General features: G+C 38.5%; 2 protein-coding genes across 4 annotated transcripts in view; one reads left to right on the top strand and one right to left on the bottom strand.

Annotated features, from left to right (window-relative positions):
- Positions 1–361, bottom strand: part of TMCO3 (transmembrane and coiled-coil domains 3) — a 30,696-nt gene extending 30,335 nt beyond the window's left edge. The window contains exon 1 of one of the 2 annotated variants that reach the window (XM_068679005.1): positions 205–361. The gene's annotated coding sequence lies outside the window, so the exon portion shown is untranslated. The remainder of the gene's footprint in view (positions 1–204) is intronic. The other variant, XM_068678997.1, reaches the window with a different exon arrangement.
- A 123-nt stretch (positions 362–484) lies between these two features.
- Positions 485–24,209, top strand: DCUN1D2 (defective in cullin neddylation 1 domain containing 2). Of its 2 annotated transcripts, none has more exons than XM_068679096.1 (7): positions 485–625; positions 2,296–2,512; positions 5,310–5,478; positions 8,000–8,130; positions 20,426–20,508; positions 22,630–22,726; positions 23,675–24,209. In XM_068679096.1, exons 1-7 carry the CDS (start codon positions 623–625, stop codon positions 23,752–23,754), a joined length of 780 nt encoding a protein of 259 aa, XP_068535197.1. In that variant the 5' UTR covers positions 485–622; the 3' UTR covers positions 23,755–24,209. The 2 variants fall into 2 exon arrangements, with proteins under 2 accessions (XP_068535197.1, XP_068535188.1); XM_068679087.1 differs by lacking the exon at positions 485–625 and adding an exon at positions 726–1,717.
- The last annotated feature ends 1,279 nt before the right edge of the window (positions 24,210–25,488 follow it).

Here is a 25,488-nt window from a genome sequence, read left to right as displayed (position 1 = left end):
CACTTAAAATTAAGAAAGGGGGGGGATCAATGAGGGGCTGGAGCGCGCCCACCCCGCGGATGGCGGCGCGTAAAGCACGAATATTTCGCGATTTCGGTCAAATCCCTGCAATTTGGCCATTTCCAGCAGCCGGACCGCAGCATTTGGCCATTTCCAGCAGCCCCCCCCCCAGCAGCCCTCCCCCCAGCAGCGCCCCCCGCTTACCGCACCGCGCCCCGCCGGGCTCCGCGCCCCGCACCCCGCACCCCGCACGGCGGCAGCGGGGCGAGGCCCCCGGGCGCCAGCAGCCCCGCGGAGCCGCTGCGGCGCCTTTAAGCGCGCTGCCTGATGGGAGATGTAGTCCTGGCTCTGTGTGCGTGTGTGGCTATCGAGAGGGGCGCGGCGGCGGGGGTCGCTCCGTTAGGCGGGCGGTGCGGCGCGGCGCGGGGCACGCTGGGAGATGTAGTCCGCCGCTCGGCCGCGGCCTAAGCGAGGAAGAGGAGGAGGAGGAAGAAGAGGAGGAGGAGGAGGAGGAGGAGGAGGAGGAGGAAGGAGGAGGAGGAGGAGGCGGCGCTGCTGCTCCTCAGCGCCTGCGCGGGAGGCGGCGGCGGGCGGTGAAGTTGGGCGAAGCGCTGCTGGTGCCATGGTAGGCGGCGGGGCTGCGGCTGAGGGGGGGCGCAGGGACGGTTGGGGACGGTTGAGGACGGTTGGGGGGGGGGCGAGCGGGGACCCCCCCACCCTCAGTGTCACCCCCGCTGTGTCCCCACCCCCGGTGCCAGGCAGCGGGAAGGTGACCCGAGGCGGGCAGGCAGGCGGCAGCCGCGTACCTTGCCCTTTTTTGGGCTGCGGGAGGACACGCAGCGCCCCCCCCCCTCCGTGTCCCTCTGTCCGTCCCGCTGTCTGTCCCCTCACGTCTGGGGTTGTGGCGTTTTTGGGGTTCCCCCCCCACACACCCCCGACCCCCCGGCTCAGGGGTTTGGGTAATGAGGAGTTGGGGTCTGGTGTCTGAGGTTTTGTCAGAAGTGAGGGGGTTTTGTCCCAAAAGACCCTTCTGGTGGTGGTTTCTGGGGTGTTACGCAAAAAATAAGCTTTATGGGTGCCTGCTTATATAAAATTGGGGAAAAAAATGCCGTTTGTATCTTGCCTGTGCCACGCGTTGCGTGTCCTGAGTTCATCTGTAGGATCCGCGTGTGCCCCAGAGATAAGGAGGCAGCCCTAGGATGGGGCCGTGAGCCCCAACCTGCAGTGCTCCCCGTCCCGCTCCTGCTTAGGACACCCCCATCCAGCCTCGTCCTCCAGGCAGCCCTAAGCAGCTTCAGACAAATTTCTCAGATAAGACATCCTGGTCCGACAGCTACACCAAGCGTGGCTTAGCCGAATCAGGTGGTGCCAAAACACAATAAAAAAAAAAAAAGAGTTGGATGTAAGCAACCCCCTTCTTCACACAGAATCACACTGATCAATGTTAACAGCAGGTTTGCTCCCCCCCCCAAAAAAAATCCCATCTCCAACCTCTTTTTTTATCCCATAAACTTGGGGGTGTTGCAGAGAGGCGGCTGCTGCAATTAGCCCTCATTAAGAGGGACCCCTCCGTGGCTCCTCCATGCTGCTGCAACAGGCCACTATTTTGATTAATGTGCTAATAGTGTAAATAGCTTTTTTTCAGAGTAAATTAAAGTTTTAGATCATGTTTACGGGAACTTTGTGGACTCGCTGCAGCATTCAGCAAACCTCTGGGGTGTGTGTGCTTTATTTTCTTTCGGTCTTGCATCTTCTGATGGCAAAAGTTACTAGTTGCTAACAAAAAGATGTGAGAAATGCTTCTGACTTTCAGTTGATCACTTAAAATGATTAAACTTTGAATTAGCGCTAGCAAATCAGGAAAACCTTTAAGCACGTTTCTCACTTTCTCCATTCACAGAGGGCTTGTACAGGACCTGAGAATCTGTACATCAGGCCTGTGTGATTCCTTGTTTATATGTTTATGTTTTCAGAAGATAGCCCTATAGTTATATGATGAAATTTGTGTTTGCTGATGTTACAGAAAAGATGCTTGCATAGAAGGCGTAAGTCTATTACTGACAGAATATTTTTTGCTAAAAATGTACGTGTAGATGCTGTCGTTTCGACTTTCAGAATAAAATGCTGTCTTTTTAACTGCAGAAGAACGAGGCTTTGTCTTCCCATAATTCTGAAGTGAAAGTTACCATCAACAAGAAAACTAAACCCTTTTAACTATAGGCGTTAGTAGTAGAATGCTGAAACAAACTTCTGGATTAGCTTCATTGGCTTTCCTGCTTCTTTTGCATCCCAAAGCATAAGCTTAAATCGTCACAGAAGGACAAGGTCCGGCAGTTTATGGCATTTACCCAGGCTGGGGAAAGGACTGCTATATACTGCTTAATGCAGAATGAGTGGAAACTAGAAGTGGCAACAGACAACTACTTCCAGAACCCAGACTTGTACTACAAAGAATCCATGAAAAATTCAGTAGACAGGAAGAAATTAGAACAATTGTATAATCGATACAAAGGTAAGGCTTCTTTTTTTTTTTTTTTTTTTTGTGTTGGGTTTCATTTGTTTTTTTAAATTTCCTTTGGGGTGATATTGCTACTCTTCCCTCTGCTAACTTGTGCTTCTTACTCTGTACGTAGCAGGGAGGTAAGAACGAGAGAGGTTTTAAATGTTCTCAGTATTCCGATACACAGCTTTCTTAGGTATTCCTGTAGAGTTTCAGATAAATTCACAACAGAAAACTAAACCTGTAATGAAGAAAGTCTCAGCTATGTATTGTAGAAATGAGAGGAGAGCGTATTACGGAACTGGTTTTATTGCTGGTGGCTGCTATTAAATATATCCATGATGCACTTTGGGTGGCAAAATAATACACATGATTCCTGTACAAATATTTGGGGGAGTTAATTTAGTTCCAAGATGGTAGTATTTCTATACATTGAAATCAAAAGCGTGTCGGGTAACATTATGGCTAGAAGCCTGACTAAACGGTAAAATGAGAAAACTCAAAAAGTAGTCTTGAAACTCCATCCTTAATTTATTCTTCCTGCTTGCCTATGACAGCAAAAATGATGCCTGTGTTCAGAGAGGCGTGGAGGGAAAACCATAGGGAAGCAGGTTAAAGGCAGAGTTGTTTCTTTTTCCTTTGATTTTGGAGCATTGTTAAAAAGATAGGAAAAATAAAAGGAATAGGGAAAAAAAAAGTCATGTAAGAATGTATGTAAAAATGTGAGCGATCAAGGTAACAGGGACTTCTGAAATGTGGCCATCTGATGGGAACACATGTGTTCTTTACATGTTCATGCAGAGTGCACTGGAAGCATCATTACCAGTCACTGCTGAGATCCATAAACCTTGTGTTTTAAAAAAATGGACTCCTCAAAATTAATCAGCTATGATTTCACATACTTTTCTACTTGTAGTATGTAGCCTGCTTCACATATACTACATCTTACTCTTACAATAGTATTTCCACTTCTTTTTTTCTACTCTTTAAACCACACATTCTCTTTTAAATATAGACACTCTTCAATATCTTCAGTATTTTGTTAAAAGGTGGCAATGAGTTGTGGGAGAGACAAAGAATCAGCAAAACTGTAGCATTTCCTCTGAGAAGGTGGAAAAAGTTGGATTAATGAACCACTCTTTGTTTTTAGTATGTGTCTGTATCTCTTTCTCTCAGTCCTTTGCTTGAAAATATATATACCAATTCACAAATGCTGCCAAGAATATCTAAATCTTAAAAAATCACAAATTTATTTCTTATTCATAATATTATAGCAATGGAAACTAGCATTTATTTTTGTCAAAGAGAAGTCTATCCAGTTATGTCTGTGTTTTGGTTAGCAGCACACCTTTTGTGTTCTCCTGCAAATCACAGTAAGCTTGTAAACTTAACAAAACTTTCACAAGATTTAAGAGACAGCAGACTTGATTAGGCACCGAGAAAAAGGTGCTTAGATATAGCTTAAACTTCACACGGCTTCTCAACAAGGTGGGATCCCTGTTTTCACTAGGGTTTATAGAATTACTATGTACATTGCATTATATTCTGAAGTCTGAAATGAGAGGTCTTTCATTTGCTTTGCCCCCTTGGTGGTAGTTGTCTTATCTGTTTATCTAGCAGCTTTATCAAAGCAACAAATTCATTTTTGTTCCCAATCACTTGGATGACATGCAGCACGATAAGGATGTCCTTGTTGAAATGCATCAAAATGTTTCCAGTGATTTTTTAAAACACACACACACTTTTTGCCTTCATATCTTCAGTTATTCCCAAGTTATATAAAAAAAGCATTTTGTCACAGAACTAGATCTGGCACACAGTAGAATTGTTACTTGTTATTCCTGCTCAAAAGTCCATAATAATTCTTTGTGTAATGGGTGTAAACCTTTGCTAAATTAACTTTCCCTTTTTAGTATGTTTGCTACTGTAGCTGTGTCTGGAAAAGCGAAAGAGATCTTATGTCAACAAAACAAAAAAAGGTTTCTTAAACTGGCTTTTTGATCAGTCATAGAATAAGGACTTAAAGTAGTGTAGTTGAAAATCTTACCAGCTTAAGGGATTAATTTTTTAAGCTTACTCGAGGGATACCTCAAGTCTTGAGAATGAAAGGTGTAATTTTTAGTGTTTTTTTTTTTTTTTAAGAGAGAACTCTGTTACAGTTACAGCATTGTTACCAACCCTAACATTCAGGTAGTGTGGTGCTGATCTTAAAGAAGGTACTTAGTACTAGTGAAACATAACATTTTCTAAGTTGTATTGTTTATCATAAGCCACTAGTGTGCTGAGGCATCATTTGAGCAATGCTGTGGTGATTTTCCTGGCTTGCAATGAAAAACCAAAAATATTTCAGTGTACACTTGTAGTGTATTCTCATCTGCCACTAGCAGGAAAAAATCTCTGGGAAGTTTTTGTTTAGTTGTTTTTTGTTTTGTTTTGTTTTTTTTTTTTAAGTTAGCCATGTGCTAACCAGTAAATACATTGTGCAGGTGGATGTATTTATCAGCCTTGCTGTGTTGTAGATTCAGTCAGGCATTTCTTCCTGTAAATTTGGATCTTGCGTGGAGCATTGTGGGAAAGAAGACAAAACTGCTTTGTTAAACCTAGCTTGTACATTTAGGAAAAAGTTGTGATCCAATTCTTAAGGAAGTTTGCAGAATACTTGATCTACCCACTGAATAACGAGATTTCAAGTGAAGCTTATGTAAAACCAAAGACCTGTGATATGCAGCATATCAGAGCTGTGCTGATGACTATTGGTAAATGATTTTATGAATAATTATAATTCTCCTCTTTGTGTTTTGAATTGCAGACCCGCAAGATGAAAATAAAATCGGCATTGATGGGATTCAGCAGTTCTGTGATGATTTAAGCCTGGACCCTGCCAGTATCAGTGTTCTGGTTGTAGCATGGAAGTTCAGGGCAGCTACTCAGTGTGAATTTAGTAAAAAAGAATTTGTAGATGGCATGACAGAGCTGGGGTGAGTATCAGTTTCTTCATGGTTCAAAATGTAATGCTCTCAGTTTCTGTGTAAAATATTTTGATTAAATCAAGTGTGAAGCTTTGAAAAGCTGGTAGTGATGGTGCCAAGCTTAACAGGTGCTAAAGGCCGGTAGTGCCAGTTTTCTGTAAACTGGTGCTTTACTGCAAAATATTAATGGTAGAAGCAAAATAATTCTAAACAGTACAGCAAGATATGCTGATCTTTTTATGTAACTTACATAAATACATGTATGATCGTGTTACGGTTTTGTTGGATGCCATGCTGTTAACAGATGAACATCACTGGAGAAGCTTCAAATAAAAAGAAAAATCTCAGCATTGAGAAGAAATAGCACAGCAGAGAAGAACTTTCCATTCTTTATCTTCTCACCACCAAATGGAACTCTTTCTTTTTACCAGTTTTACAAAATATAGTTTTCTTTTATTGCCTTCTGTGCTAGATACTTCATTTGTAGAGAATATCTCTAAGGAACCGAAATAAAAATGAGAGTACCAGTGGTAGAAAAAAGTTATTTGCTCTGACTGTGACATAACTAATAAAAGATTTTTTTTTCCTTCCTGAATTATTGAACTGGTCTGGAGAGTAGACAGAGGCTAAAACCTAACCCTCCTGTTTAGCAATAAAATCAAGCATTTATTACCATAAATTAATATTTTATGTATAACTCTTTAGAAGAAATGTTGTATTAATTATATGTATCATTTTGACCCTTATATAAAATACATATGTGTATATATATTTTTTAACAGATTACATTAGGTAAGTGAGAAAGTACAGTTTATTGTGCATACTTTTAGTTGTTAAATAACTTAATTTGGTTTAGAATGACACTTCATTAATACCTTTCTACAGTAGAGCAACTGCGAGCAAATGTAGTAGCTGTTTCTTGAAGCAGGGGTCCTAGCAGTCTGTTGTTATTGACTTGTGTCTAAGCTTTCCTTTTCAGGTAAGGATTTTCAGAAAATGATGAAAGATCTTTTAACATCATCTGAACTCCACTGCTTTATTTTGTCCCTTTCAGTCTGGGTTTTGGATAGATTCAGAATAGTTATGACTTTCTAGCCATGGAGAAGTCAAGCAGTTATGCTGTTACATTGAAGGCTGCCAGCATTATTTGATTTAACTGATTTAAAAATAAAAAGATTTTGCTAATCCTCCTATGGTTTCTGGCTTGGATGTTATTTTGTAACTTCATTGTTATGTTGATCATATGTCCTGTATGATATGTTTCACAGAGGTCTGTGAATTTTACCTCTCTGTCCATTTTAGAGTTCTTGGAAGCATAATCTGGTCATACCTGCTTGGCACTGGTATGCTGCTTATTGATAATTTGGAATGCTTTTTGTTACATACAGGATGTGCAGCATCTGTGGTTTGTTAGCATTGAACACAGGTTAAGATTTGAATGAAAAGACATTCCTTGAGGCTTAGTCCACATAGCACTGTCAGGGTGTGAATGGGAAGCAGAAGGAAGGCATGTTAAGTGTTCCTATTGTTAGGTAGATCATGTCCCCAGGAAACTGAAGCTCTCAGTTGAAAACTTGGCAAAATTCCTCATCTTTCCTCTACCAGGTACTGTTAGAGACAAGGGAGGTTGTTTTTTATTAATCTGTAATATGCAAGACATTTAGAACAACATCTGCATTGTATGGATTTTTCTATACCCATCCATTCTTTAATAAAATTGTTACTGAAGCTTTAAAATAAATGCAATCGTTTAGGTACTGAGAAATTTTATCTGCAAGATTTTTTGAAACCGGTTTCTGTCTCTTTGAGTATCAAGGTGCAGTTCAGAGTATTGGTAATATCCTGTAGATCTTGAATATGCATTTGATTCCTTGATGTGGGGAAAACCCTTTTTCTTCTAAAATTGCATCTTGTCGGGTCATACACTTTCACAGGAAATACTTCAGTTGTGTCAAGGGATGTGTTTCTGTTAGAGTCTCAGTAACTTGATCCCATCTTAGTGTACCTGTGCCAAGCTGTTAAACACCTTGTCAGCCTTCAAAGTATTGTCAAAGGCTCTTTTTTTTTTCCCTAGGTTTTATCTGTAGGTATACAGTGGTGGCAAGCAGATGTTTGCAAATAGTTCATTTTGTTGGAAAGTCCTCTAACATCAAGATTAGCTGTAAAAATAGCACACAGTTCTTCATTTATGTAGAACGGGGAATAAATAAAGTGTAATTAGATGAAAACATAAAGCTTATGTTACAACAGCTATGAAAGGGAAGGGAGAACTTATTAGTGTTAGGTCAGAGGTTGGACTCGATGATCTTGAGGTCTCCTTCAGCCTAGAAATTCTGTGATTTTGTGATTAGGTTGTGTCCTTCTGAAGGCCTATATGTATTGTTCTACCTAAAAATGTTTAGTAAAGGATTGTAATTTTTTTAATTCTATCTTAAGAGACACTTTTTTATCTTAACTACTGTTTTGTTTTGCTCTGAAACTGAAAAAATCCCTTAATTATATATAAATATTGTAATCTCTCTGTCAACAGGTGTGACACCACAGAAAAACTAAAAGCTCTATTGCCGCGACTGGAACAAGAACTGAAGGATCCAACAAAGTTCAAAGATTTTTATCAATTTACTTTCAACTTTGCTAAAAACCCTGGACAAAAAGGTCTAGGTAAGTAGAAAAAATTTGAGAAAATATCTACAGACAGTGAACTCGATTCCAAATTCTTCCAATAATATAATTGTCTCATTGGCAATTGTATAGTAAATTCATTATTGATTATTTTTTCCTGACTTTTCCTCTTACCCTTCTTTGCTCAATTAATTTCTTCTTTAATGTCCCCTTGGTACAGATAATTTAAAAGGATTTTCTGCTAGCTTTGACGTTATCTCTCTTCTTGTCAAAGGAAGCTCCTGCAGTTCTTAGACCCCTGATGTAATTTTTTGTTTAAAAAATGTTTAAAAAACATTTTTTTTTGTTTTTAAAAAAAGACTTAGCTAATGAGCTCCTCATGTTTGTTTTGCTCAGAATAAAGCTGAAACAAAATCTCCATATCAGCTTAAAAAGAGGGAGAAAACACCAGGCAAAAGATATTGTCCTTTCAAGAATTTTTAGCTTTAGCCCACAGTTTTTATGTAAAGTTTCTAAAATAAGTAATATGGATTTGATTCAAAGCTAGTGAGCAGAAATAGGCATATGATGTATAAAGTATTACGTTGTTCTCTAAAGTTTGAGATTGTTCCAGTCCGTGGCTTATATTGTTGGAGTGAAAAGGACATGTAATTTAAATTCCAATATTTTATTCTCTAATCAAAAATCCAATTTTTATATTCAAATGAAAAGTTTGGGAATAGATGGGGAAAATTGTAAGATAAAACTTCAAATATATGTCCACTTCCAAAAGACCCATTCTGTGTGTAGAACAGCATCATCACTGTACGCTTGTGCAATGGTTAAAAAGTGTGGGGATTATTTTTGGTTTCTTTGTTTTTTGTTTTAAGCCTAGCCACTTTGTGTGTCTACATTGCTTGGCAAGCATGTTAACAAATACTCTTTCTCAAAAATTGTTCAAAGAAGTGGGAAGGAGAAGCAGAATATTTAGACCTTCTCGAGCAGTGGTGTCTGTACCTCATTCTTTACATGCAGTAATAATCTCTTGAATTTTTTGATGTCCTTTTTTTTTTTCAGCTGTGGACAGCTTTTAGTCAGTGTCCCATTTTCTATATCTTTCACAGCGATTTCTTCTTTTATTACATATGTCTTCCTTGCATCACATGCCACCTTTCTAGACACAAATGAAATAGTCCAGTAGAGGTTCTGTGGAGGTGGTTAGAGTTCAAGTTCATCACCTAGTTGTTCGTTCTCTTGCTTCTGCATTAAAAAGCCTAGCTTTATCAGCCTGCAGGGTAAAAAAAAAAAAAAATAGGTTGGTTACAGCTGAGGTTGGAATTTATGGGACACCTAAAGAAATATTACAAATGGCTTCCTGTTTTAATTGGCCCCCCTCCAACTTGAAACTCATGTACTTGGGAAATAGGACGCAAAAGCTTTTCACCTAAGCCTGTACAAAGAGAGGGGGGAGGGAGGGAAGGCAGCCCAACCCAGGTTATGGAACTGAATGTACTGTTTATTTGACATGAGGAGGAAAAAGGAAACTTAGTTGTGTTCCATTACTTCTGTTTATTTGGTATGGAAGCCCTTCCATTTATGTCTGTCTTCCCTGTTTTGTAAGAATGGTACTTTTCAGCAATAAAACGCCGAAGTGCCTTCTTGCACTAGAAGTTGAAGTGGTAGCAGAACTAAGCAGAAGAGAAAGAAAGCCAAGTGTAAAATACGCTGTAGAAAGAGTTGATTGGAACTGTTGCTGATTTCAGGTTTGAGGAATTTTAATAATTCTGCCAATACTTACTGTTCCTTAATTTCAAGTAGTGCTTAGTTCACAGTATTTTGAGGACATTTTTGGTCAGACTTCTTTGGGGTTTCTTAAGGTTATTCTAGATACTAAATAAATCCGATCAGGTGCTACTTATTTCAGCAGAGATACATGCTTCTCTCTGGTGTGAACTTGGGCCGCTCTAGGTTGAGTAGAAAAAGGTGCTGAGCAGGCATATTGACTGATACTGTATTTTCTTCAGTTCTTGAGGTCAGTGATAGCTTAGCCAAAGAAAAATTAAAGCTGCATAGGTTTGGAGCTGGACTCTTTTCAAGGAATGCCATTGTGTTCAGTGGAGCGGGGAGAGAGAAGGAAAAAAAAAATGCTGTTTGGTGTTTACTACATACTGTTTTCTGCTCTGATTATTCTAAAGGTTATTCCTGTTCTTTGGGGGAAAAACAAAACCAAAAAAAAAAAAAGTAAGCAAAAGTTCAGACAGTTACCTTACAAGAGCATTTCTATGGGCTAAGAACTCTCTCTCTTCAGCTACCCCTAATACAGGATGAGGTCCTTTTTTATTTTACATCATCTTCTCTATATACTCTCTATTTTCTTCTATCTGTTCATCTTCCCTCCCTCTCTCCACAACTGCATGGAGTTGGGTGGTATTTGTGTCCCAGTGACTGCTGCCAAGGAGATGCAGGAACACATCTCACTCATGTACAAAGTGTGTTTCTTTCTTACTGACTTTGGAGCCTTGGCTCATGATGCTTTTATGAATTCAGTGCAGACAGAATGCACAACTTGATTTGTTACTAAATGAGCTGGTATAAACCTCAGCCTAGGTCCTTTTACAGTGTAGATCTCTTCTTCCTCCCTACATGCACATTAGATGACACACAATGCTGTGTAAACACAGGATGCTCCCAAGCAACTGTCCTAGCTCCTTGACTTAATTTTTTTTCTTGTGTCATTCTGCAGCAGTGGTGTTTGCCCACAGACATTCACATTTGAATTATGACTTGAAGACTGAGAGGTCAGTAAGCTTATAGAAAGTAGAGATAAAAGTGAATAATGAAATGAAAACGACAAAAGCAATTATTTCCTGCCTGTCAGTTAAAAAAATATATTTTAATATGATTTTTTTTTTTGGAGGCCTGAAATATCCATTGCTTTTTTCCTTTAGCTGTACTGGGAATTTAAATCACCAAGTCTGGTAGCACTCCTTGCTTAGAGCAGTGATCTGTCTGCTAAAAGAATATTACTTGATTCTCAGGAATACACATGACCTATGAATACTCATAGCTGAAAACTAAACAGGTTTGACGTTGTGTCATTGACAATCACAAAATCCATATTTGTAGCAGATTGTTAATAACACAACTTATATAAAAGATGATGTAATTAAAATGGTAAGACCCTCCAGGCTAAGTGCTACCACATTTTTATAACAGAAACAAAAAATGAGACGAGCTTGCCAGACGAATTTCTATATGTAAAAAAAAAAAAAAAAAAAAAAAAAAAAAAAAAAAAAACCAAAAAAAACAACTTTGCTTATTGTTTTTCGTAAAACAGAAGCAGCAGTTATTACTTTATTTTTTCACCATCTCCACTGAAGAACATCAGGAAGTACAGTGAATCATGGGTTCCTTTTCAATATGCCAGGCAGCCTTTCGGTTTAAAAGGTAAAGGATTGTTTAGTGCATTCCTTTGTGCCAGATGGGATCAAGTGCTACCAAAACGGTTCCTCGCAGATGTTCTTCTACCCAAGTGTTCAGTGGTATGCTAGCAATGTATACCATCTTGTCTTTTTGGTTTCGGTAGTTATCTGCAAGATTTTAGATCTGTTAGCTGTAGTCCTCTAGCTGAAAAAGTTTGGAAGCTGCTGCCTTTGCTTAATAAGTTCTTAATTTTCTGACAACAGGTCTTGTACATCTGTGTCAATGCTTGCTCACACTTATAGTTACTATTTTATATTGTTTTCTAGTGTACAGATTAAATCTATGTTTGTGAGATCTGAAGTTCAATACTTACACATCCAGAGTAAATACGTAGAAAACTGTTTTCTCACAGTTAGGAACAGCTTCTTACATATTTGGCAGGTAAATGTTTCTTCCCTTGGTCTCTAGGTTGAGTAAAACCAACTACTTCAAGACATTATATCTTCCAAGCCTCTGATCATGTGTATTTTCCATTGCAGTCTAATTGATCTAACTTTCTCCTGTCTTGTAGTACCCAAATAAGTTGGACTTTTCATTTGCCTTAGGTACTTTGCTCCTTGTTTTACATCTCAATATTAAGTTTGCTTGTATTTTAACACTGATAATGTCAGCAGTTTGTGATCTATTATGTTACTGGGTTTCTGCAGAACTGCAATGCACCCAGTTGATTACAGTCTTCCGTTTCTGCAGCTGATTAGTCCTACTAGCTGTATTACTTTGCGTTTCTCCTTAGTGAAATCTTCCCCGTTTACTTTCAAGCGTTTTTTCAGTTTGTACAGACAACTTTGAATTCTAGTCCCGTCTTCTACCGTGCTACACTTTTCCCAGGCTTTGTATAAGTTACAGATTTAATGAGGGTTTCATTTGTTTTCTCATCTGAGTTACTGAAGTGTTGGACAGCGTTAGGTACAGGCCTGACTCCTATGGAGAAGTCACGTTCTCCCAGTCTGGCAGAGAACTACTGAAATTAAATTTGAGTGTGGTCTCCCAGAAACTGCTTGGGATCTCAGATCTGGTAGGTAGCAGTTTGAGGGCGCTTCAGCGTGCTCTAAATTTGATCACATCTAGCTTCGCTTTAACCATCAGTGCTTTCAGACCGAATTTCTAGTTCTTTTTGGGATTGCAGTCAGGTTTCAGTGAAGCTTTTTACCTGAAGCATATCTTGGAGGGGAAAAAAAATCCATGTCCCAAACATTCCTCTTTTAGGAGATATCAGCAAAAAGTATAGTATCTCTCATTACACCAGCTGACATTTGTAAGGGTGGGAGTGGAAAGGCCCAGAAGCCCTTCTTAGGAATTTTTTTGGTGATGAAAGAAGAATTTTTGGTGATTCCTACCATGGTCATCTTCATGGTACAGTGGATTTCACTGCAGGAAAGTGATTCTGGCTCTTTTGTTGCCGTTTTTTGTTTTATTTATTTTTAGAACAGCCTGTCTTCCACTGCTTCTTTAATTTCTTCCTGTAGTTCCACTCAGAACTAGTGCAAGAAATTCTGCCTGTACATAATTAGATGTGAAGAATCCTCTCCAGTACATTCAGTTGCATCGATTCTGTCAGGCCCCAAACTAGGCAAAGAGTTCAGTACATTGATATTAATTCCTAGAAACAGGACTGCCTTTTATAGGAGTCTCTTTTCCACACTTAACCTGGTGATACTAGGGAATTTTTCTTTCTATCTGTAGGCTCCATAGTCTCATCTAACTTGAATATTCCACTTATTTTTATTAATACTATCAAGTAGTTTGCTTCAGTAAGGAATATACTCTTTAAAAAGTAAAAAGTGGTACTAGTACCCCTAGGTAATAGCCTGTATAAGCAGTGAAATACAGGAAACAAAAACATATTGCATGAGGTCTACCATGATTTCCTTTAAACAGAAAAACATGCTCTGATTAATGTCACTTAGGACCCAGCTGTCACGTCTGATACCTGAATCGATTTGGTTGTTGGCTAAGAGAAAGATGGATGTTTATGACTGTTAAGGCCACTGCCCTCTAAGTGGTAGACAGAACTCAGGAAGAAAGATAACAAGGTTTCATGCAGCAATGGCTGAATATTGGACCTGGCAGACACAATATTTGGATATATTAAACTGCATCTGAGTGCCTTGTTTGTATCTTTGAGATAATATAAAAGGTGCAGTTTATTAAGGTCCAATTTGCCAGGAAACTTAGACAAAGGATTATTATGAATAACTAGTTTTGCCTGTGTATCTGCTTCCTCATGGTCTTGCTAGTATATATGTTATAATAACTGTTAAGTTTTGGAGAGGTTTATCTCACCTTCTACTCCCAAAGATTAACTTTTTCTACTGCAGTCTGAGTGATGTTTTACATCCTAGCTCTTGCGTGTTAACTGTAGTAAAGAACGGTATTGCAGATCTTCTGTCATGTTGTACATAGAGCAGTTGAGATTGCTAAGGACACTGCTCAAGGTCAAAACAAGGCCTTAGCCCTATCTTTCTTTTTGGTTTTGTTTTTTTTTTTTAAACCTGTTACTTATTGTGAGTCTCTTAACGGATCTCCCTTTGAGCCCCAACAAGATGTGTTCCAGCGATTCCTCATGCTCAGGAGTCTTACTACAGTTTGTTTCAGCACAGTGGAGGAACTTAATGTGTTCCTTCACGGTCTTCGGCTTCTTTTCAACATGGAGACAAAAAGCAGATTGGGTCCTTCGTCGCTCCTTTGTGGTCCCTTCGCCTACTTACTGGCTCAAAAGGTTGTGCTTCCTTCTCTCTGCCAGTTTCCTGGGATCAAGCAAGACATGATACATGAGGAGGGCATTCAGACTTGAATCAAATGTTACCTCAAGACCAGAAGAATGACTATCTTTGCAGCCGGTATGTGGACTTCCAGGAGGTTGCATCTTCTGTGAGCAGATGAGTATAACATGCTCTTTTTAATTGAAGCAACATCATCTTTAGCTTTCATCGTAGCAGTATCTGAAGCTTGAGATTCTTTGAAAAAATACTTAGACAATAGGCAAGGATATAACTTTTTTTCTTACTAGTTACCAGGATTTCCTCCGCTTTCAATGAAGATTGATCCATTTGTAGGGTACTTAGAGGAGTGAGTAGATGAAGAAATTGAGGGAATTAAATGAATTTCATGTTATCTTTGGAAGAGGTCTGTGAATACTGAATAGCCTTGGTCTGTCTAAGTTTTATTGGTCCTTATTTTAGTTTTATTCATTTTTTTTCCATTCAGAAAATGCCACCAATTTCAGAGAAGTTCAGTATAGGACAGGGTGCTCTGAGGAAAAGAGGCCAGTAACAGCAGCAGAAGTGTGGCATAACTGCCAGTTGTAGTAATGCCTTGTTAACTCTTACTCATGTTAACTCTTTTACTCATGTTTGGCTCTTACTTACCCAGTCCACTTTAAGTCATCTGTCATAGCTTATTTGAACTGTACGTGGGGAGATCTGGAGAGATGTAGACAATCTTAAAATCTTTAATCAGGCTTATTATCCTGTGCTCAAACTGATGTTTACTTTCTTCTAAGCCAAGCTCACAGTCAGGAGCAGTTTATTTGCTTTTGTGCAGTTGATGCTTGAGATAATGAGCATGAAAGGTTCTGCATGGAATCAGCCTGCTATCAGTGAGGTGGTTAATAAGCAGTCAGAGCCTGACTGATTCCTGCAGAGCTCTTCTGAAATCTGCATCCTGTGATTCACCACTCTTCCCTGTCCACCACAGAGATGTAATTCTGACGCTGCTAACGTGGAGTGCTGGGAAGCTCCTTGCTTACGGCTTTGCAGGGATGAATGGAGACAACTCAGTTGGATCCTGAGTTCAGCCACGTCCAGCGTTCACTTCATACCCCTTCTCTATTTTTTGCCTTGTCTATTCCTTCAGGGGGGGGAGCTACTAATTGCAGATAAGGGCTATTTTGCTCTAAACACTTGACAGTTTGATGAAGGGTTCCCAGGTTGAGTCCTGATGCTATTTTCTTGCTGTTTTGCTTTGTAGATTTTATTTGAATGTAGAAAAAAAGAATACTCTTATTAGGAAAGAAACTAATTTTTGTGTCCATATCCTTAGTAATTTGGAGGCCTAAGAAGACTCTTAAAATCATTCAGAGATGAGGATACAAGGAGTCAAGTAACTCACTGAATCTTGCAAGTATTCATTTGATGTTTTTTTGGTGAGGGTAGTGTGATAGTCCAATTCCTTAGATTCACACCAGTTTCCACTGTTCCCAAATCTACACCAATTTGTGCACCATGTCTAGGAATTGTATTGAAAGAAAGTAATTATTTGTACGATGCAGTTTGTTTTAGCTTTCTTAGAGGTATGATTTTTGCTTGTGAACAAAATAGAAGAGATCAACCCAATGATTCTGTAGGGGAATTTACATAATTTTAAAGAAAACATCTGAAGTTCCATCTCTTACAAAGGTTACTTATACTATTATAAGTCAATTGAATGATAAAATAGATTTGTCTTGCACCTGTCCAGATTAAATTTTTATGCTGGTTTGGGTACAATAGAGTTTGCAGGCTACTCTTGTTTTCAGATCTGTAAAGGAAGGTTTGGTTACTGCAGTGAGGAGAGAAAGCCTCAAAGGCGTTTTTATTTCTTTCTTTTTTTTTTTTTTTTTAATTCTTTATTAACTGATTTAATAGAAGTAACTCTTTCCTCCTAAAAGCTTTATGTTACATTCTTTGCTAATTTTTTGGTTTGTGGCTGTAGGTGGACTGGGAAGCACTGCCTGATACTTCTTGGTGTAAAAAATCCTACCCTTGTAGTTTGAGACAGTACTCCTTGAGTAAGTGAGCACTGAGGCTTTTAACAAGCTGCTCATCGCCTTTCACAGGACTTGTGTAATGTAGCAAAGCTTTACAATGTTGATAAGAAGGTTAAACATCAGCAGAGGAAGAAGAAGGCAATACTGGTACAATCAGTTAATCTCGAGGGGAAATCAAGACAAATGATTTATTTCCAAGCTCTAAAACATGCTACACTCTATCATACTGTGCAGAACCTAGTCAGCAGGCTAATAACGGATTTTAAGGACAACAGTGACTAATACTGAAGTATTCTTATAAATAACTTAAAGGTCTTAATATGTACTTGGGAGGCCAATGCAATGCTCTCTGCTTTTTTCTCTGCAGTTATGTCAGTAATTTAGATGAATTAGGTTTAGTATTCTGACAGCATCAAACACGACTGCATAAACAGCTCTGTTGGTAGGGCAATCTGAGAGAGCTGGAAAGCTCTGCTTGGCAGAGGATGACAAGTGAGTGCTGCAGTCCCAGAGAGCTGTTTTGGCGCAGCAGGTCTAAATGAACTTAATTTCATGTTCCTCGTAAATCCTCCTCTCCAGTCAGTCCCTTGCTGTCTGCTGATTTATCCATTTTCTCACTTCCTTGATTACTTGTATGCAGTGACTTCATTCCCCGTGTCCAAAATCATAGCAAAGGAGTAAGAAACTTCATTTAATTTGTCTTTAATTTCTAAAATTTTTACTAACAAAATAAGCATTCAATCTAACCTTGAAGGTAGGTACAAGCTATTTAGCTGGTAGCCTATTTCTCCTGCATTAATTGTGCTAATTTATTTCCACTTTTTAAGCTTTCTGTTCAATGAGGGTAGAAAAGGCTGAGGCTTTCATTTTTCTAACAAATTTAGGATGTGTTTTGTTGTTTCAAAATAGATCATGCTGGTCACAAGATCATTAATTTCTGACTGTGAAAATAAATGTAAATCTCTTAAATAGTGTAAAAACAGTATAAATAAAAGGAGTTCCTAACATTTCGAATTAAAGCTAACACTAAAATGTACTAAAGCATGTTTACTGTAATAACCATTATTACAGCAAAACGTTTGAAATAATTAAAATATTACTTTGCTATCCATTTCCTCCTTCTTGAGTTCTAGTTTTACTTTTTTTTGATATTTTTAATAATTTCAGCTTAGATAACTTTAAATAATTGATACCACCTGTAGGTGATTCAATTAGTCCTCAGGGTTTCACTGCAGAAAGCTGTAGAGATGCTGTATTGTGTACCTAGACTAGGTATCCAGAAAGCCAAACATCTCGATAATGAAGCTTTGTTTCAGTGTATGCAAACTCCTCAGACTGTACTAAAGGTCTGCATGACATGCAACATGTACACAAGCTGGTCCGTGTTTAGACATTAGTTTCCAGAGGTTTGTGCATCTGTCTTTACCTTTCCACCTCTAAAATTTTCTTCATTAATATATAACATAGGAAGCATGGTTTTTGTACAAAGCAGCATACTTTTTGTAATTATCACTTTACTTGTAATTGATGCTTTCATAACTGTGCAGCATTGAAATAGAGCGCATAAGAAATCTGTGCCTTGCCAAAGCATCTTTCTGCAGGGCTGCAGAACTCAGGGCATGAGGCCAGAGGTGTTGGGCAGCCTCCCTCTCTCCCTGGAGGTATTTGAAAGCCACCCAGACGTGGGCCTGGGCAAGTGGCTCTGGGTGGCCCTGCTGGAGCAGGGGCTGGACTGGGTGGCCTCCAGGGGCATCTGCCAACCTCCTGTGATTCTGTGATGGCTTTTTTTCCCTTTCCTTTCTTTTGATGGTTTTGTTTTAATCTTTTAATGCTGTGCTCATCATAGCAGCTGCACTCCACAGCATCACAGTTGATTGATGCTACTATCAGCAGCCTAATGAGGAACTGCAACTCTGTGAGACTAAACCCTCCCTTGACAGCAGAAGAATCCAGTTTTCTGTCCTCCAGGACTCAGGTTTTCAACCTAGATAGAGAAATGTCTTCAAACAAAACTGCGTGTAGCCATATCCCTTGACAGCATGGCACGCCTAAAAGCCCAGATTCCCCAAATACTGGTACGATCACGTGAACTAGCACCGTTACCAAGAGTCATAGTCCCATCTCGTCCACTTCTTCCAGTATCTCTTTGGATCAGTTCATGGGTTTGTGTGATTGCTATGAACCAGATAAGAAAGATTTACTTTTCTTTTTTTTTTTCTTAATTTATTTTTCTTATCTTCACCAAGCTAATTTTATCTAGGATCAAGGCTTCCTTCTCTTTTAATTGTGTGGCTTTCAGTTAATTGTGCTGAACAACAAAGGAGGAGTAGGGCAAATACACTTTTTTCAAAGCCTGTAAGTCACAACAACCAACTCCTGAGTCTCTGTGTAGGAGAGTCAGTTGGCACACACGTGTAATATATTCTGCAAGTGACAGATTAATTAAAATAATATTTTTATTTACATTGTGTTGAATATAATGCTGCTGCAATCAGGATTACTTTAAAATAATGCTAAACATAATGCTGCAAATACCCAAATAAACCAAGGAAGTGTGGCATCTTCTTTCCTTTTTAGCACTTCTGCAGTACCTCTAACCATCTTTGCTTCCTTGCCTGTACCTTCTCCCATTTTCCAAGGAATATTTCATCTGAAGTATAAAAACTCTCATGCTGTAAAACTGTTTTTCATCAAAGTGCGTTTTGCTTAACGCTTGCCAATGCTCACAAGATCAGCTTGGAAAAGTTGAGGCTTCATAATGAAGCCTGAGTGAATGGGATCAAAGCCAGTCGCTTCACGGTGAAATTTAGAAACCCGTAAGATTGTGGGAGTTTCTCCCTTCCCGCTTCTTTTGCTTTTCATTTGGGATAACAGATATGAATAATTAATTTGCATACCGAAGCAGCAAGGAAAAGCTATTAAACAGCGTTTTCTGTGGAAAGTGAGCTCGTTGGCCAAGACATCTGACTTTGGTAGGACTTTGGTATTAGATGTACAGCAATTGTCTGCCTCATCTTAACTGCTGTGCTTAACTTTGGGCCCCAGCCCCCCATCATACAGACTCTAGGGAGCTGGCTGTGTTGAGAAACTTGATTTCAGGTGGCACAGTGGCTTTTGGTTTGTAATAGGATATGTGCAGTTCCAAGCACCACACCCCTCTCTTGTAGGTAGGTCAGCCTTCCTCCTCAGCTGCTGTGGTGATCCTTTCTGTTAAGTTGCGTGTTTGGTTTGTGCTTAACCTACACTGAAAGCAAACACTGAATGTTGTGGTTTAAGAAAGGATGTGCCTTTATTTTGCTGGTGCACAGCAGTGTGCACACACCACTGTATTTAGTGGTATTACGGGTGGGACCAGGGACAGAAGTGGTTAGCTATTGCGGATTGCTGAGATGAAACAGGCCTTCAAGAAAAGTTTTATTTCTACCCTAATGCTGTATCTAATACTGCTGTTACTGTTCTGCTTGAATCTGTGGCAGTGCTGCATCCTCCTCTTGGCATGCATGAGCTGAGCTTTGCTCCTAGACCACTCACTGTGGTGTGGAATAAGATCTGCTTACTTGGTCTTATGTTTTCAGTTTTGTGTAGGGGTTTTTCTTCTTCTACAATCACTTATCAGAAGTTTATATTGCTGTAAGGGGTGCTGTAGAATTATTATACCCAGACAAATCTTTTTTATTCCCTCTTGTCCTTAAATTCCCTTCCAAGTTAGGTGTGTCTAAAATGTGGTAAATAAACAGTGGCTGGCACCTGCAGACTTGAATGTCCGGGTTTCTATCAATATTTGCCTTCTTTTTATGGGTGTGTTCTCTAAGTTTGTGGCAGGGTTATTGATAACTATTGTTTTGTTTCTAGATTGAGTAACTTTAATAATGCACTGCTGGGTGGTGACAAAGAGACTTTAATCTTTGACTGTAATGTTCAACGTGCAATTTTTACCATTACTGCTTTTCTTCTGCCTTTTGGGTTACTATAGAGAGCAGTTCTTGGTAATGATTGTAAGAATTTCAAAAGAATGTAATAAATTTGTATCTTAATATACTGGATGAAGCATTAATTGTTTAATCTTAACAGTTTTAATGCATATAATACACTGTAATATTAAATGTTTTGCTTTGTCTCTTGCAGATCTAGAAATGGCAATTGCGTATTGGAATTTAGTCTTGTCAGGAAGATTTAAATTCCTAGATCTTTGGAATAAATTCTTGTTGGTAAGTACGGACTTTATTCCTTCCCACCTTAGTCCACAGTAGTCTGACTTCTATGATGCTGTGCTTACAATAAAAAGACAGGACCTATGAATATTTCCTTTTAACTTCTTTTTTGAAGACTGATATAAGGTAGTCTTAAATCAAGCCAAATTAAATCATCTTTGTGTAATTTTCTAATTGAGGAGGAAGCAAACAGATGTAGCAAAGCAGCAGTGCGTTCTGCTTGCACAGTCCTGTGTTCTCCCACCTTAAGAAAGCTGCTGCATGAAATGAAGCCATAATTGTAGATTGAACCTATGCTGTCTTTATTCTCAAGACAGCTATGATTGTTGCCAGCCATATATTTTACCATACCTTATGTGGTACTAATGCATAAATTGGGTCTTTTTACAAAGTAAGTTGTGTTATGACTGACTTAACCCGAGAGATGACTTCTTAGTGAAAGTTTTTGTCCAAGTAATTATTCTGACTCATATTTTAGATAATAGTTGTGAACTTATCTTGGTAGTTTTGTGTTACCAGTGCAGTTCTGTGGGCAGTGGAGTAAAGATGCATAAATTAAACTTTAGGAATCACAAAATATTCTTATTTAAGAGCCAATTGATTCATCCATATTTCTACACTGGTATTTCTATATGCTATCAGAAAACCTTTGTATAATATTATATCGTGTATAATTTATCTTTAGTTTTCAGTTTTACTTTTTACCTGTAGTTTAGAAGCAAGTCTTTCCTATATTTATTTCTATATTTTTAAGCGTATGCTTTTTAGAATATCTTACTTTTTTTCTAAAAAATTTGGATATTATGTTTATTTTATTCACTGTCTATACGTAAGAGTTTCATAAAGAGAATTTGTGAAAACATTTCACATTTTAACTGCCTTAATACACTTAACACTTAAAGTATCAAAATACAACATCCCACTAGGCTATGTGATCAAGGTTGTTACAACAAACTGTTCTACAGATCTCTGCTTCAAGCAGTACTCTAGAAGATGGAATATAGTGTCTTATTTTGCTATAAGTATTTAACCTGAATGTAAATGATAAAAAAAAAATGTTTAGATTAAAAAAAAAAAATCAACTTAAGAAAACAGCAAGCTAGGACTCCTTAGGGCATGTTTTTGTTTTTCTTTTTAAGGAACCTTTTCCAAAAGATTTGTTTGCTTGTTGTGTCTTGGCTGCAAAAAGTGTAATGTTCGACTTGAGTAAGGGTGCGTGTTTGCTGTTGTGATGGATGTCAGCCTCATTTTGATCAAGTTCCAGGTTTTTAGAAAAGCAGCTTGTTCTCAATATTTCAGAGTGTTAATGCTTTAAAAAAACAACAACAACAACAAAAACACAAAACAACCACACACATACACACACACAAACAGAACAAAACAAACAAAACACTAATTCTTTACATGCAATTACAACTTGCTGCAAACCAGGTCTAGGCATTAGGGCTGACGTTGAATTCCTGATTAGTCACCCCTGTTGTCTTCAAGTACTATAGCAGTATCAATGGATGAGGTGAGTTCTAGGTGGTCTGACCTAATCCTACAGCTCAAAACTGTTTCAAGTTGTTTCCCCACATATATTTCTGCTGATTTCCTTTACAACAGCTGCAGTGCTTTATTGACCATCCTTTATGAACTGTTTCTGCTTGCTAAGGTGGGAGAAAGATCCAGCAATAGCTGAGTGTTCTCCTTTGGGCTAAGCAGTTGGCTTCCCAAGGGGTCAGAGGAGCACACATTTTTGGGGTGTTGTTCAAACTGGCTGGGCTGGAAACTGTTCCATGTGAATGAGGTGAAAGGAGCATACCTGAAATCAGACTAGGAGGTCGTATGGGAAAATAGGAGGAAGTGGGGAAAAGGAGACTGGAGAAAACAAGTGGAGCAAATGCAGATGTTACACAGTGGTGAAGAAGAGAGTTGTTTGAGAGGCTGAGATGTTTTTTTTTTTTTTTGCATCCTTTAGTAATGATTTTATAGTTTTCTTTGGAAGAGCTCAACTTTTAAAAATAAATAGTGTAAAACATCAATATCTTCTGTACATGTCAAAATAAAGTTCTGCCATACTACCATGGAATTTGAAAATAGTTTGTACTAAACAGTACCATTTTTCTTCCTTTGCAGGAACATCATAAAAGATCAATTCCAAAAGATACGTGGAATCTTCTGTTAGACTTTGGAAATATGATTGCAGATGATATGTCCAACTATGATGAAGAAGGTAAAGCAGTACTTGAATTATCTGCAAAAGTTGGTGCAGCAGAACTGAAATGCTACTACAAGCGTACATCAGGACATGCTGAAACCTTTTGTTTCAATTTCTTACATGGTTTAGTTGCAAATTTAGGGTAACATACTTGTTGCCAAAACTAATGATAAGAATTTTGACATAACATGTAGATGGAATTAAAGATACTGTCACACAGTGATATAGCACACACTATTTCAACCTGTCATGCTACAAGAGTCACAGTAAAATTGTTATTGTACCAAAAATGCTGTTAAATGCAAGGCTAAATACTTTTCCACTTGCAAGAATGCCTACATAAGCTTTTGTTTTGTTTTGTTTTAATGAACCTAAAAGAAACTTACACTGTCCCTAATCTTACAAATCCCAGTTTGGAATGGCTGTTTACAGAAATATTTACTGGGTTATGAATGACTCTAATAGAAATGCCATGGTTTTTCTATCAACTGTTTATCAACTTTGTAACATGGCACTGTGCTTTAAATGCATTTTGTTTGTATGAAGAACTATTGCTCAAGAAGAGATGCAATGTTTTTTACTATTTAGGAGTTTTTCTCTAGTGTTTATTGTGTCATGCATGTTTCAGGTAGGAAATGAGGAAATGTTTCTGCTCAGAAAGAGCAGCCAGGCACTGGGACGGGTTGCCCAGGGAGGTGGTGGAGTCACCGTCCCTGGGGGTGTGCAAGGAGAGGTTGGACCTGGTGCTTGGGGACATGGTTTGGTGGTGACATTGGTGGCAGGGGGATGGTGGGACCAGGTGATCTTGGAGGGCTTTCCAACCTTAATGAATGAATCGATGATTGTAAAGCTAATCTAGGCCAGAAAGTCAAAGTGACCTTCTGATCCTTTTTATTTAGAGACTATACCAACTTACTGCTAATAATGATACATTAATTTCTGAACTGCTTGACTTCTCTTTAGGAGCGTGGCCTGTTCTTATAGATGACTTTGTGGAATATGCACGACCTGTAGTCACAGGAGGAAAGCGTAAAACTTCCTAACCCCAGACTTAATGTGGACTAAATGCACAGTCTGAACTGCGTTAGGTAACAAAGATTTGTTGGCTGGTAACTGTGCACACTGTTGCTGGTTTCGGTGGTCGTGATGAGATTCCGGAGACAGAGCAGGAATTCCTCCTTTCTGCCTGAAGAAAATGATGGCTGACCCACGGACATTTCATGAACAAACTCCAGAAGATAGTCCAGGCTGTTTGTAGGCTATTGGCTTCAACTATTTTACTGGTTGTATCATATAGGATGTAGATTTTGCATGATTTTATACTTTGGAGAAGTTTAACTAGAGGCCATTTTATTAAAGGTTTGACAGCACAGCATGCCATTGAGTTCATGATCCAAAGTGAACACCAGCAGTTAAATAAATAAAACTGTATTATATTGTACTTATATGAAAAGCAGTATTTGTGGTATATAAATTAAATCCCTAAATAAAACATGTAGTATGGTGTATTTTTATAAAAGCTAGCTCTATGGATCTGTCCTCATGCAGAATTTTTTGACTTGTTGCCAGAATTTTGAATTTATATTTTTAAGCCTTCAATATAGAGATTAAGCCTTCAGTATAGAGATTAAGCATTCCTTTTGTTTTCCCCGATTAGATTAACTTCCTCACTACTGAATTCTTGAAGAGCTCGGACATGTTGCAGTAGCAGTGCTGAGGAAGGGGTTGCTGCTCTGTGCTATGTTGCACCTCCAGCTTTTTTTATTAACCATTTTAAAATAGACCTTAAACAACTGAAGATACTTCTATTAATTTATATTTGATGATCAATTCTCCTAGTCTTCAGTTATGTATTTATTTTAAACAGTGGATTGGTAGAACATAACTTTTATTTGTAGCCTGGAAGACACCTTCAATGCTAACAAGATGCAACAATTTATGAGTGCAGTTCCTGACAAGCCTCACAGAAAGTAAACATGAATAAGCCCAAAGACTTCAACAGTTGGCTTCCACTTTGAAAACAGAGGAAAGGAAATTTCACATTAATTATGTTAGAATCTGGATATTTTGTATATTCAGTAATACTTAAGGAAAAAAAAAGAGTAAATTAATGCAATATCACTCAAGAGCAGTGGAATTTGATCAGTTTTCACCAAATCCAAATTCATTCAGATTTTTTCTCCCCTCTCACCGATGATCTGTTACAACGTGTATAGAGGCCAGTCTTCTTTTTCCCCAACAGTGTCTTCCAGTGCTTAAGCACAACTTCTTTTTACTAGAAACTATTCAGCATGCTTTCATACAGGGCTCTTCTAAACTCTACATCATCAAAATGAGTTTGTCCTAGCCTTTATAAAAGTTTGTTAAAGAGTGGCTAAAGAGTAAACACAGCTCTGACTAATAGATGTGCTGTAATCAGAGCTGCATAAATCCAAGAATTCTTTGAGAAGGTAGTGCGTTGAGTTATATAACTCGTACCTATTTGGCTCACCTCAGGTAACTTAACTATTGCATGATGGCTTATTATATTTCATAGTTTGGAGGGTGTAAAAACTTAAACTACTCTTAAAAATCTAATGTTTAGATTTTTTCATATAAGCATTCAGGTTTCATTTACGTCAGCGCAGCCTACAAAGCAAATATACGCGGTGCACATGAAGTTCACATTCTTCTACTTGAGAAAATTTCAGGTGTGTATGATGTTTAGAAAGCAGGGTTAGGATGAAATTTGAACAAATAAGCAAATTTTCTATGTATAGGAATAGAGCAAGCAAGTT

Source organism: Anas acuta, chromosome 1 (genome assembly GCF_963932015.1).
Source record: "Anas acuta chromosome 1, bAnaAcu1.1, whole genome shotgun sequence".
Classification (NCBI taxonomy): Eukaryota; Metazoa; Chordata; class Aves; order Anseriformes; family Anatidae; genus Anas; species Anas acuta.
The sequence above is the reverse complement of the archived record's forward strand: the minus strand, read 5'-3'. Positions and strand labels throughout refer to the sequence as shown.

What these genes read in the sequence shown, in the direction of transcription:
- DCUN1D2 (XM_068679087.1), top strand. Translation starts at nt 1,667, where the DNA reads ATGTTTACGGGAACTTTGTGGACTCGCTGCAGCATTCAGCAAACCTCT. An exon ending in TTTGGAATAAATTCTTGTTG is followed by an intron (nt 20,509 to 22,629) that starts GTAAGTACGGAC and finishes CTTCCTTTGCAG; the next exon opens with GAACATCATAAAAGATCAAT. An exon ending in GTCCAACTATGATGAAGAAG is followed by an intron (nt 22,727 to 23,674) that starts GTAAAGCAGTAC and finishes ACTTCTCTTTAG; the next exon opens with GAGCGTGGCCTGTTCTTATA.